The sequence below is a fragment of the Oncorhynchus tshawytscha genome, linkage group LG09 (genome assembly GCF_018296145.1).
Source record: "Oncorhynchus tshawytscha isolate Ot180627B linkage group LG09, Otsh_v2.0, whole genome shotgun sequence".
NCBI lineage: Eukaryota > Metazoa > Chordata > Actinopteri > Salmoniformes > Salmonidae > Oncorhynchus > Oncorhynchus tshawytscha.
In genome coordinates, this window is record NC_056437.1 from 53,266,922 (window position 1) to 53,280,007 (window position 13,086).

A 13,086-nucleotide genomic window follows, 5' to 3' on the forward strand; every position below is an offset into this window, starting at 1 on the left:
ACTTAGTGTATGTAAACTTCTGACCCACTGGAATTGTGATAGTGAATTATAAGTGAAATAATCTGTCTGTAAACAATTGTTGGAAAAATGACTTGTGTCATGCACAAAGTAGATAGCAGTCCTAACTGAAGTAGATGTCCTAACCAACTTGCCAAAACTATATTTTGTTAAAAAGAAATTTGTGGAGTGGTTGTGAAACGAGTTTTAATGACTCCAACCTAACTGTATGTAAACTTCCGACTTCAACTGTATGCATGTATACATTACATTCACACAATTATTTTTTTATCTGCGAGCCGCCAGTTGCCCATCCCTGATTTACATAATAGGAAATAGCTGGCACAGAGAACGAGTCGTGCAGTTCTTCACAGTTCTCTACAGTTGGAAAATAGTACAAACGGAGGCAGTTTCAAAGGGAGGAAACTATGTGCAGCTATTAAAACCATACATTCCTATACAGTGAGGTTAACACTGAGTGAGTGTACAAAGACAGAGAGACTCACATTCATGGAGGAGTTGATCTCGGTGACTGCATCATCGTCTGTGGGGAACTGGTAGATCTGCACTCCGTTGCTCACCAGCTCACTCATGATCTTGATCTTGAATTTATGGAGCTCGCTCTTGGAGATTGTGTCAGCTTTAGCGATGATGGGTATTATATTCACCTGAAGGATAAAAAAAAAACTATATTTCTGGCCTGAAGATCAACTCCACTTGGTTTGCTTTGAGGTTATTCCTTCGAATTGAATATCTTCAGATATTCTGAAAAGGTTTGGAAGGGTTTCATGGCGGGTGTTTCGTACAATTGTAAATCAAAGCATGATTAGATAAGATGCTGAAAATAAATGAGTCAGAGCATCTGTATTTTTGCCACAGGGTCATCAACACATACTTAAATTACTGAATGTCGCAAAAGACGCACTTTGCAACCACGATGGGTTGAGCTCAGTCCAACCCACACAGAGAAATAAAACAAACAGCAATTAAGAAAACAAACTGAATGGTGTCCCATCTCTGCTCTAAAACAGATGGGAAAATAAACACATTGTGACAGTTTCTCTTTGGCGCCTCGGATTACTGGGACGACATAGATTTAGTCACCGACGTCTCTCATCACCTCCAGGCTATATAGGATACAGTTTGTTAAGGCCAAAAGGAGGCCTTATTCGATGTGACCATTCACAATAATTTTGCTACAAAACAGATGTGATGGTTGTTTTACATAGTTTCTTCCGTCCTTTACAAAAAGTATATTGAGGTAAAAGAGCAGATACCCATCTCTAGAGTCCCTAGACATTTTTAACTGTCACCGTTCCGGCTTAATAACCTTTCTGGAAGTGTAAGTCAAACACCATTGCCTGTCTGCTTTACATCATAGACCTTTAAATAAAAATATAAACTGGATTTATAGTCTGCTCTTTGCCTTCTGTGAAAAGGTTAATTTCTGACAGCTCAGAGAGCGATAGAGCCATGCTGGAGGAGAGTATTGGCTAAAGTAAGCTACTATGCTTTGCTCATAACCACACGATCGGTTTGATATGCGTCATTGCATTACCAGACACAAACAAGCCTGTAATTGCCTCTCCACCACTCCTAGAACCGCTTTATAGGCCGTACAACCGGCCTGATATACAAGCTCTGTAGGGTTGTCGCTAATAGGGGTTTGAGTACTGTTTGCATTGTCAGGTCTGTCTCAGCCTGAGTGTTTCACACATTTCACCCACCCCTTTTGTGTAACTAAAAAAAAAGAAATTTGTTGCTAGTTCTGACACTCTCTCTCCCTCACCCACACTTCAACTGCAATAGTGATGAGATGAATTCCACAAGTTTACTAATCGAGGCACCGACCATTCATGTTTCCAATAGGCTGAAATCAATGTACTGTTCTAAAATATGGATCTGCTGCCCAATACCCAGTTACTCACACAAAACCATGAACGAAAAAAGATCTTCATAGAAGAAGTTACAGCCTCATACTTGCTTAATAATTCTGACCAATACACTAGAGTATGATATAAACCTCAGGAAATCCTATCCAATAAAATGCTATGTGGAATGTCTGTCGCTTCCTTTTCTAGGACATTGTGGGTCCCCAGACCTACATGAATATCTGGCTATTCTACAACTGAAATTCATACCAGTCAAAGTTAAATATTTTTTAAGTCAAACAATAGGATGCAGTCTGTTATTTGCCCACAATGCATTGGTGGTAGTGATCCTTTACCTTGCTGTCCAGTTTCTTCATGGTAACTAAATCCAAGGACTTCAGTGAATGCCCAGTGGGAGCGATGAAGTACAGACAGATGTGGATCCTCCCGTCGTGGTAGTTGAAGAGGGAGCGCTTGATTTTCAGCTCTTCCTGAAGGTAGTTTTCAAACTGTGTGTCGATATAGTCCACTATCGGTTTATAACTGCAAAATGAAAAGCAATGTAGTTATACGAAGTGTAAAACAAAGTTTGACTTTGATTCCTTTTGTTCCCACTATCCCATGTACTTTCTTGGTTTCTTTCAAAGTTGCCAGTGGGGGTATCAGATGTCTGTGTACAGAAATGATCTTTATTCAAGTATCCTGCATCTACTTGTGTAAAAAAAATATATATATTTAAGAGGTCACAGAGGTGAACATTTAATATGCCAGTGTGTTTAGTCTAGCATTCTGAGGAAGTGAGACAAAAAAACAATCACAAAGTCACTATTAAACCCTGGTTAGCCTGTGAAATCATGGACTAAAGGTACTAGTCACATCCCTGTGTCCACCACTATACTGTAGCTTGTAGGGTATATAAGTGATCTAAAGGCTTGCCAAGAACATATATACACAATGTTTAACCTTGACTTTAAAGTCTCTAAGCTATTTTCCCAGAACGCGTCACTAATGACCTTTAAAGACTATTTGGGACATATTATTGCTGCAGCTTTTTCCCAAACAACATGAGTTACGGCCTGTTCCTCCCACTGTATCATTCAGGGGCGTGTGAGCCATCTTGCTGCGTAGATCACACAAACACTCAGTCCCACAGCTGTAGTTCAAACCAAGAATGTCCTCCTCCTCATCCTTCTAAACCCCGCTCCATTCAGGGGGCGGAAAAAAATGTCCTGAAAAATTAGTGACTGTGCTTGTCTTGTCTACATTCCAGGCAATGTAAGCAATTTACTCTAAAAGATGGCATGTTATCATTCACTGGGAGTATGAAAAGGATAGAGACTCAATGGCAATGCTTCAATTAGTGAACAGCTGAAAGTAGGATGCTAAGCATCTGCTGCTTACCTCTCCTCTTTGTTGATCTGATCCCCGAACCCCACAGTGTCCACAATAGTCAGCTTTAGGTGGACGTTGCTCTCCTGGAGGTCGTATGTTCTGGGCCGCATACACACGCCATTCTGGTAGTGGCTGGCCTCCTCGTTCTCAAACATTGTGTTAAAAAGTGTATTCATTAACGTCGACTTGCCAATACCCGTTTCCCCTAGGAGACAAGAGAGGGAAAAGTGCTGTTAGGTCTCAATAACTCTCAGGGGGGACATTCTTCTCTCAGCCTCTTCACAGCAGCAATCGTCTTAATTCTCATTCATATCGAGGACAGAAATAACCCTGGCTGCATACCGAATGGCACCCGATTCCCTATATAGTGCACTACTTTTGTCCAGAGCCCTATATAGGGAATAAGGTTCCCTGAGATAGTGCAGTAACAGTAACAGTAGCACTACCATGTGGTTTGATACTCACCTACACAGAGGATGTTGAAGCAGAAACCCTGTGTCACCGATTTACTGACCAGCTGATCGGGAAGGCTGTCAAAACCAACATGGCCGCCCAAACTGAGGTTACGCTTTTCTTCATTCTGCAAAATGAAAGTATTAAATAAATGAATAATGATGGCAGGGCTAGAGATATGCGTATTACTGTGAATCGAGGACATAAGCAATATGAAATACCACCACCACATTCCATTTGTCCCCTATGCATATGCCATTTTCAGATAATACATTATACAGGATATGTAGCTCATCATAATGTGCCTTAAAGCTTAAATAATGAGATGAGTGCTGAGGAGGGAGCTGGAGTAATCATTCAAACAGAAGGTGGCATCTCTGCACAGAGAAGAGACTAGGGATTCCAAAAATCAAGTGGGATTAATTGAGGTCACACAAAATAAATCTGGCAACTGCAACAGTTAGGGAGTGAGCCTACTCCCACCTCAGTGAACAACAGCTAATCTCTAATGATGAGTCATGGTGGGGGGAACAATAATGTAGTCCCTTATCTTGCCCATCTCCGTTGTGCAGGGAAAGCAGAGAGACCATCTTGAGATCAATGGGCTCATCCACATGTGTCTGGCTTTGTCTTTCCTTCTAAGACTGCATATTTGGGTGGGGGGTGGGGGGGTGATGTCACCGGACACAGCCTAAGAGCTGAGCAGTGCAGGCAGGCCTGTGTGTAATTGGAATCGACTGAGGGCCACAAAGGGAATGCAAACAAACACAAAACCTGCTCCAGTATGTTTTCTCAAGGATCATACAGAACTGCGGATGTGGACACGAACTCCTCAGAGATGAACTCTGACTGAATGCACACGTCACATAAGCTGAGAGGCATCCATCCTTCACACTAGTCAGGGAATGGAGTCTGTATAGGAGTGCAAAGTAATAGTATAAGAGTCATGAGAGTGCCTTTCAGAGAGACTCTGGTTAAAAGTTCCGAGGAAAGGAAACACCACACTTCCTCTTGATCCAGTGATTTGCATGGGAAACGGCTGACCTCAGAAATATGTGGGGGCGATTCCAAAGTGACAGAACTACGCTGAGATTTCTCTCTCTAAAATATATGCCAACCATAAAACTCTATGCACAATGACAACTTTGCATCTGCACATTTTTTTACTTTTTAAATTGTTCAAAGTTTGTTAACTGAATCACAGTAAACCCTCCCTCGATGTTATTCTGGTACAAAGTTTTGTTTCTGCACAGTTCTTCCTGTAAATGTGTTTTTGTAAAAAGAAATTATTAAAAGTAATCCTTGTGCATATAGTCCTACGGTTTGTTAAACTTTGAAATCAATGTTGTTGGTTTTTGGGTATACAGTCGTGGCCAAAGGTTTTCAGAATGACACAAATATTAATTTGCACAAAGTCTGCTGTCTCAGGTTGTATGATGGCAATTTGCATATACTCCAGAATGTTATGAAGAGTGATCAGATGAATTGCAATTAATTGCAAAGTCCCTCTTAGCCATGCAAATGAACTGAATCCCAAAAAACATTTCCACTGCATTTCAGCCATTCCACAAAAGGACCAGCTGACATCATGTCAGTGATTCTCTTGTTAACACAGGTGTGAGTGTTGACGAGGACAAGGCTGGAGATCACTCTGTCACACTGATAGAGTTTGAATAACAGACTGGAAGCTTCAAAAGGAGGGTGGTGCATGGGATCATTGTTCTTCCTCTGTCAACCATGGTTACCTGCAAGGAAACACGTGCCGTCATCATTGCTTTGCACAAAAAGGGCTTCACAGGCAAGGATATTGCTGCCAGTAAGATTGCACCTAAATCAACCATTTATCGGATCATCAAGAACTTCAAGGAGAGCGGTTCAATTGTTGTGAGGAAGGCTTCAGGGCACCCAAGGAAGTCCAGCATGCGCCAGGACCGTCTCCTAAAGTTGATTCAGTTGCGGTATTGGGGCACCACCTGTACAGAGCTTGCTCAGGAATGGCAGCAGGCAGGTGAGCGCATCTGCACACACAGTGAGACGAAGACTTTTGGAGTCAAGAAGGGCAGCAAAGCCGCCACTTCTCTCAAGGAACAACATCAGGGACAGACTGATATTCTGCAAAAGGTACAGGGATTGGACTGCTGAGGACTGGGGTAAAGTCATTTTCTCTGATGAATCCCCTTTCCGATTGTTTGGGGCATCAGGAAAAAAGCTTGTCCGGAGAAGACAAGGTGAGTGCTACCATCAGTCCTGTGTCATGCTAACAGTAAAGCATCCTGAGATCATTCATGTGTGGGGTTGCTCCTCAGCCAAGGGAGTAGGCTCACTCACAATTTTGCCTAAGAACACAGCCATGAATAAAGAATGATACCAACACATCCTCCGAGAGCAACTTCTCCCAACCATCCAGGAACAGTTTGGTGACGAACAATGCCTTTCCAGCATGATGGAGCACCTTGCCATAAGGCAAAAGTGATAACTAAGTGGCTCGGGGAACAGAACATCGATATTTTGAGTCCATGGTCAGGAAACTCCCCAGGCCTTAATCTCATTGAGAATTTGTGGTCAATCCTCAAGAGGCGGGTAGACAAACAAAACCCCACAAATTCTGACAAACTCCAAGCATTGATTATGCAAGAATGGGCTGCCATGAGTCAGGATGTGGCCCAGAAGTTAATTGACAGCATGCCAGGGCGGATTACAGAGGTCTTTAAAAAGAAGGGTCAACACTGCAAATATTGACTCTTCGCATCAACTTCATGTAATTTTCAATAAAAGCCTTTGACACTTATAAAATGCTTGTAATTATACTTCAGTATTCCATAGTAACATCTGACAAAAATATCTAAAGACACTGAAGCCGCAAACTGTGGAAATTAATATTTGTGTCATTCTCAAAACTTTTGCCCACAACTGTACATTTTATAGTGAAAAATCAGAGTCTCTGCGTAATCCCATTTCCATGTAATTGCCAGTAGGCTAGTAAACCTTGACAAGAATTGAAAGCTCTTTGTACAGTCCCTTGCTTTATCTGTGACAATACATTAAAAATGACAAAGTACTTAAACAAAAAAAAACAATGTTAACAGTAAGCCTTCGGGCAAAACATGGATCTTGGGACGATTTATTCCCAGACAAACTGACAGAGACCTCCAGTAGAATTTTCATCCCCACCTGAAGTCGATCTGCTTTAGTGAACTAACACACAACCCATCAGCGACACACTACTGCTGCTACTGACACTACACAGAGTATAATGGAGAATTATTAACACAAGGCTGCACAGATCTACAGTATGCAGATGGTGGAGATTAGGTCATCGCATGGCACCAGGCATCCAAGGAAAAATAAAGTCTATATTTTCTTTAATAAACACACTCATACACAGAGCTGCCTGTCTGGCAGAAACTCCTCCGTCTCTCTCGTCACACGCCTCTGTCCAAAAGGAAAGACAGAAACAAGACCGAGGAGAGGGGAGACAGCAGTGGCCATTTTATGAGATCGACAGGAGCATACCAATCTGTTGGTGTCAGGAAATACATTCAGTTACAGCCAAATCGACAGTTTCATAGGTTTGTGTGCATGTGTATGATATCAGATGGTGAGACATAGGAATCAAAATAACATGGATAATTGACTCCCCACACAGCCTAAGCTAATCAGTGTTTTACAACAGTGGATGTGACAGCCCAGCCTCCAGGCTGTACTGTGTTGTATGGTCAATATAAAACAGATTATGTAACACTCAGGTTACAAGAATCTGCCCCAAATCGTTCTACAGAGAATGCTAGAAACTTCATTATCATGGGGATCAGTGGCGGTCAGTGCCGTTTATGATGAGGGGGGACAAAAAAAATGATCCAAAAGCATTGCCTTATGTCTTTTACAGCATATTGGATGACGGTCATTCATATTCCATTCACCCAGTTCAATGTAACATCGATAGGTTTAGGCTACTACATGATACTCTAATTTTCCCTTAACCCATCATGAGGTTGCTACAACCTAGCCTATGAATGAAAGTTTACAACATAGGTGCACACAGGTGGAGAGAATTTTGAGGTGACATACAGTGACACATTCAATACTGCCTTGCACACACATGCCTGCATCTAGCTCATCTAGGGTGTCATCATTAGTCCAACAGTTGCAAACAAGACTTTCTACTAGACAATTTCAGGTACTTTTATCCATTTCATTTGCTTCCGTTTAAGAAACGTTTTTCAACAGAATTAATACACCCCTGATCACGTGTAAACACAGTTCACTTTCATAGCAGCCACGTTGTATTCCTTCTCTCAACTTTTCTCCTTCGTTTGTGGACTTCAATGCACAACACATCAGCTGTATGTGACCAGGCAACAAAAAAAAAACTTTCCAAGCCAAACCATGTCATAACCGCTGCACACAGCCTACATCGTCATCACTTTATTAGCTGAAGTAACATCCTAGTCAACATAGCTAATAGAACTAATGCGTTAGTAAACCCGCTACAATCATGCAGTAACATTACAGTGTATAGACATTAAGCAGTTCAGCATTTACACTGGTGGGCCCCGGTGCCAATAAATTAATAAAACCAAAAGCTTACCTTCACTTGGAAGAGTTCCAGTGTTGTGTTGGATAGTTATAGGCAGCTAGCTAACATGGCATTCCTCTGTTTGATCCAGGTGTTTGAGTAGACTAAACTAACTATCTGCATTTGCTAGCTAAGTAAGTGAAACTGAAAGTGTGGAAAAAGACAAAGATGACAAAATCTCTCTCTCACCTCTCCTTAATTTTTGAAGAAATTAATTTGTTGAAAACTGTTCAACTATTGTCTTTCTCTCACATTCTATGTACTGCAGTGCTAGCTAGCTGTAGTTTATGCTTTCAGTATTAGATTAATTCTCTGGTCCTTTGATTGGGAGGACAAAGTTCATGCTGCAAGACCTCTGATAGGTTGGAGGACGTCCTCTGGAAGTTGTCATAATTATTGTGTACGTCTATTGAAGTGAGTGAGAACCAAGAGCCTCCTAGGTTTTTATTGAAGTCAATGTACCAAGAGGAGGACGGAAACTAGCTGTCCTCCGGCTACACCATGGAGCTACCCTACAGAGTGCTGTTGAGACTACTGTAGACTTCCATTGCAACACAGTGTGTTTTAATCAATTATTTGGTCACGTGAATATATTTAGAATAGTTTTACCTAAAAATTCGAACTTTTTTAATTTCACTATTTTTTATGAAATTCACTGAGGATGGTCCTCCTCCCCGTCCTCCTTTGAGCAGCCTCCACTGATGGGAATAAAAGACTGTCAAAGAAAAAGTGGATATCCAAGAAAATAACACTACTGGTTTGCAAGCAGCAGATGCATATCTACTATAGGATTACTAATATACATCAACAACAAAAAAATGATTGTTTTTTTAAAGTGTCAAAACTCATTAGCATGCCTTTCATCTCAAGGCAATGTGCGTGGCCCAATGGTATGCATTATGTTGGCATCATAACACATGTTCTTAGGGGTCAGTAAGCATCAAACATTCTACAGCCGCTACGGCCAATTCATTATATAAATCAGGGCTAAAATAGATCGCTGTAGTACAATACGATCAATGCTCCCCTACAACTCTTGTTTTATTGTTTGGACACTGATTGTTTCACATAGCTTTCTGCACCCTACTTTGTTCAACCTATCAATGCAATCAACCATACATCCTCCCCATCAATAACCAGTCATAATTAACAGTGCCCTTCAAACAAATCGTCTTGCTTGCATCGTAGGCTACAACATAAAACTTTGGTAGTAAATAGGAATGACACAGTTGTTCCTCACACCAATTTCACTGCATTCCCTATATGCAAATCTAATCATTTGGCTTGATCATTCTGTAATCACTGCTCCTACTAGGCAATACAATGGAACCTATGGGGAGTACTGTATCTGCATGCAATCTGCAATTTAGGAGGTGTTCTCTCTTTAGGGTGAAAAATCTCCCTTCCCTAAATCAAATGTGACAAGTTGAGGAAGGAGTGGCTCCTCTGTTAATCTACTTATCCAAGCAATTTAGTGCTTACTGTCTAATTCAACAACTCAAGGAATGTGCTTATGGATTGGCTAAAAGTTAAATCAACACTGTGGACATGTACCAAAAAAGCTTATCACACCATATTGTGTGGTGTCTTTGTAGCCTCATGCCTCAAACACACCACACCATTCATATTTTGCATTGTTTTTGATGACATGTAATCATAATCCAGGTTTTGGGTAGCCTGAATCAGTGTTAATTTCCCCAACAATAACTATAACGAAAAATACTTGTCAATTACCCATTTTTCCTCACTAAAACTATGACTATAATGAGACACATGGGGGAAAAAAACTCAAAACAATGTAACATTTTAGAAGTATAGTAATACTTCTGGCATTTTTTTAATGCCACTGTTATTTGGCCCCCTTGATTATGATGTGGAGAAAATCAGAGCTGTAGAGTTAATTATGGCTGGCATTGGTTAAAACCTGCCACAATATCAATGTTGCCAGCTAAGGTACACAAAGGAATAATAGGCCTAGTTGGACATGGCTATCTGAATGTGCCTAAATATTCATAATTTAATATAAAAAATGCACTGACTTGTGACTAAAATGGTTGTGACTAAAACTAGACAAATTGTCCAGAGTTTTAGTCGACTGATAACTAAAATTAACGAAGGATGAAATTACATAAACATGGCTAAAACTAAAAAAAAGTATTTTAAGACTAAAACTAGACCATCTAAAATAGCTGCCAAAATGAACACTGCCCTGAAGACCATACGTTGAGTTACATTGAATTCTACGATGGGCATAAATGAGCATTTGGATCAGGAAAGTTTAATCTCACAACCTCTAAAAGACAGAATTTTGAAGAAAATGTTTTAACCTACTTTACCGGGTTGTCCGTGTGGTTGGTCGTTTTGCAAGTTGGAGTGTGAGACTGTATCCATAGAAAAGTATAATTAGTTAACCAATTGCTACCCGGACTATGTGCATGGACCCTATTTGCAATAACTCTTGACTCATCACATACGCTGCTGCTACTGTTTTATCTATCTATCCTGTTGCCTGGTCACTTTATCCCCACCTATATGTACATATCAACCTCAATTACCTTGTACATAGACTCGGTACTGGTACCCTGTGAATAAAGGCAAGTTAATGTTACTCATTGTGCATTTATTCCTTGTGTTATTATTTTTCTATTTTTCCTCTCTCTCCATTGTTGGGAAGGGCCCGTAAGTAAGCATTTCACTGTTAGTCTACACAGGTTGATACGAAGCATGTGATAATTATTGATTTTATTTAATTTAATTACTTCAACTTTTCAAAGCGCTGGTAGTGCATTCAGATTTCCATCACCCGAAGTATGCACACAAAGTGGTTCTGCGCATGTTTCAGATCATAGAAATCTGAACTTCGTACCAGCGCTTTGAAAAGTTAATGTAATTATACTTTCCTTTGGATAAATTGTATCACATTCCTACCTGCAAAAGGACCAACCGTACAGACAACTGGTAAAGTAAGTTAAAATATATGTTTTTAATTCAACATCCTGGCTTTTAGAGGTTGTGAGAAGAAATGTTGAATCCAATGCAATTCAACATTGTATCTTCAGGATAGGTTTTGGGATGCATTCAGACAGAAAGAACTACTACATCAGGGCTCCCAAGTTGCGCAGCGGTCTAAGACACTGCTTCTCAGTACTAGAGGCGTCACTACAGACCCTGGTTCGATCCCGGGCTGTATCACAAACGGCCGTGATCGGGAGTCCCATAGGGCGGCACGCAATTGGCCCAGCGTCGTCCTGGTTAGGGGAGGGTTTGGCCGGGGTAGGCCGTCATTGTAAAATATGAATTTGTTCTGAACTGATTTGTTCTAGTTAAATAAAAAATAAAACATCAGTTTAATAGTGTTCAGAAACAATGAAGTGCTGCAAAATATATATATATATATATATATATATATATATATATATATATAGAAAATAGAAAAAATATATATAAATAAAAAAACTCTTCAAAAAAAAATCCCTGAGAATTGAATTAGGCTACTTACTGAACAAAAAGATGCCCATCTTCCCTTCAAAAAGGCAATTCAATCTCCATCACAACATTAAATCATTAGTATGGAGGCTAGCCTAAGCATAATTTTAGACTGCCTAAACAGGAAGTTCCAATGTAACCACATTGTGTCTCAAAGGAAAAAGGTCAAATCAATGATTAGATAAAACCAACCAATGATTAGTAAACAATGTTGCTACATTGTAGCTAATATGGGGTAGGCTAAATGCTTGTCCAGGGAGATTTGGGGTCCCTACAATTTCCTGTAGGTACCATACCGTGGTATGAGCAGCTATCAGCTGGTGTAACTCAATGGAGGAATTACACCAATGCACATACTACCGGTATATGCTACTATCAATACAGCAATAACGTTATGCCTCTGTATGTAGTCAACTCATTACGAAACTCGCAAATAATTAATGAGCACAACACCATCAAGACAATCCAACGTGAACACTTATTGAGAGAAATCACTTCCACCATCTCTGCTCACTACGGTTAGTCCACATAGCCCACACTTCCACGAATAATTGCAAATTCCCTTACATAGATGCATATTGCGATACGCTGATAGGCAGAAAACTGTATTAGTGTACTTACGGAAAATATGTCTACATCCGTAGCAGCCATGGTGCGGAATGTATACGTTTTAATGCCGAGCTAGGCAAAAGGGAACTAACTGCCCTCGTCTCACTCTCTCCGTAAACTGACACAGGGGAACGAGCTTGGTAGTGCTTCCAATATGGCCACTTCCTGGAAACTCCCATTTGGTTTAGGAATGCTGTCGGAGGTATGCAAGCGACGACAGGACAGCGCGCTGAAGATTTGGAACGGTTGTAATTATCTTTGCAGATGAAGAAACATTTTCAACATTGTATGCTTGACGTTCCAAGCGCTGATGATTATGAAAAGCCATCGATAAGCTTTTGCCGTGCAGGTCACTCATGGGATTTGTAGTTTGGAGAGCTTTGACTGCAATACCTGATTTGGCCTCGTTTTTCTTCAATCAATGCAAGAGCGTAAGAGGCGAAACGAGAGGATTTTCCTCCGCCCAAAATTTGTCCGAATGAGATAAACCCTTTTTTGTATGGAGGTCTATGATAGAGTGTCGAATTACGTGAGGCTTATTTGATCGAATATAAGTCTCCTTATGATTAGGCTGTTACAAATGTACTGATATACACATAAACAATGCATTATCTGATGAATCGCTTTAGAAAGAGGCACAAGACAGGGATGACCTCTCTCCCACCTGTTTGCACTGCCCTTACAGAAAAAGATTGCCGTTTT

General features: G+C 40.6%; 1 protein-coding gene across 3 annotated transcripts in view; it reads right to left on the reverse strand.

The window, feature by feature from the left end:
- Positions 1-12,653, reverse strand: part of LOC112258116 (septin-8-A) — a 50,670-nt gene extending 38,017 nt beyond the window's left edge. The window contains exons 1-5 of one of the 3 annotated variants that reach the window (XM_024432242.2): positions 12,397-12,653; positions 3,726-3,840; positions 3,270-3,465; positions 2,225-2,411; positions 504-665 (exon numbers count right to left, since the gene is read on the reverse strand). In XM_024432242.2, coding sequence (XP_024288010.1) covers positions 504-665; positions 2,225-2,411; positions 3,270-3,465; positions 3,726-3,840; positions 12,397-12,426 — 690 coding nt within the window. In that variant the 5' untranslated portion in view covers positions 12,427-12,653. The remainder of the gene's footprint in view (positions 1-503; positions 666-2,224; positions 2,412-3,269; positions 3,466-3,725; positions 3,841-12,396) is intronic. The other 2 variants (XM_024432244.2, XM_024432243.2) reach the window with 2 other exon arrangements.
- Between the last annotated feature and the right edge of the window lie 433 nt (positions 12,654-13,086).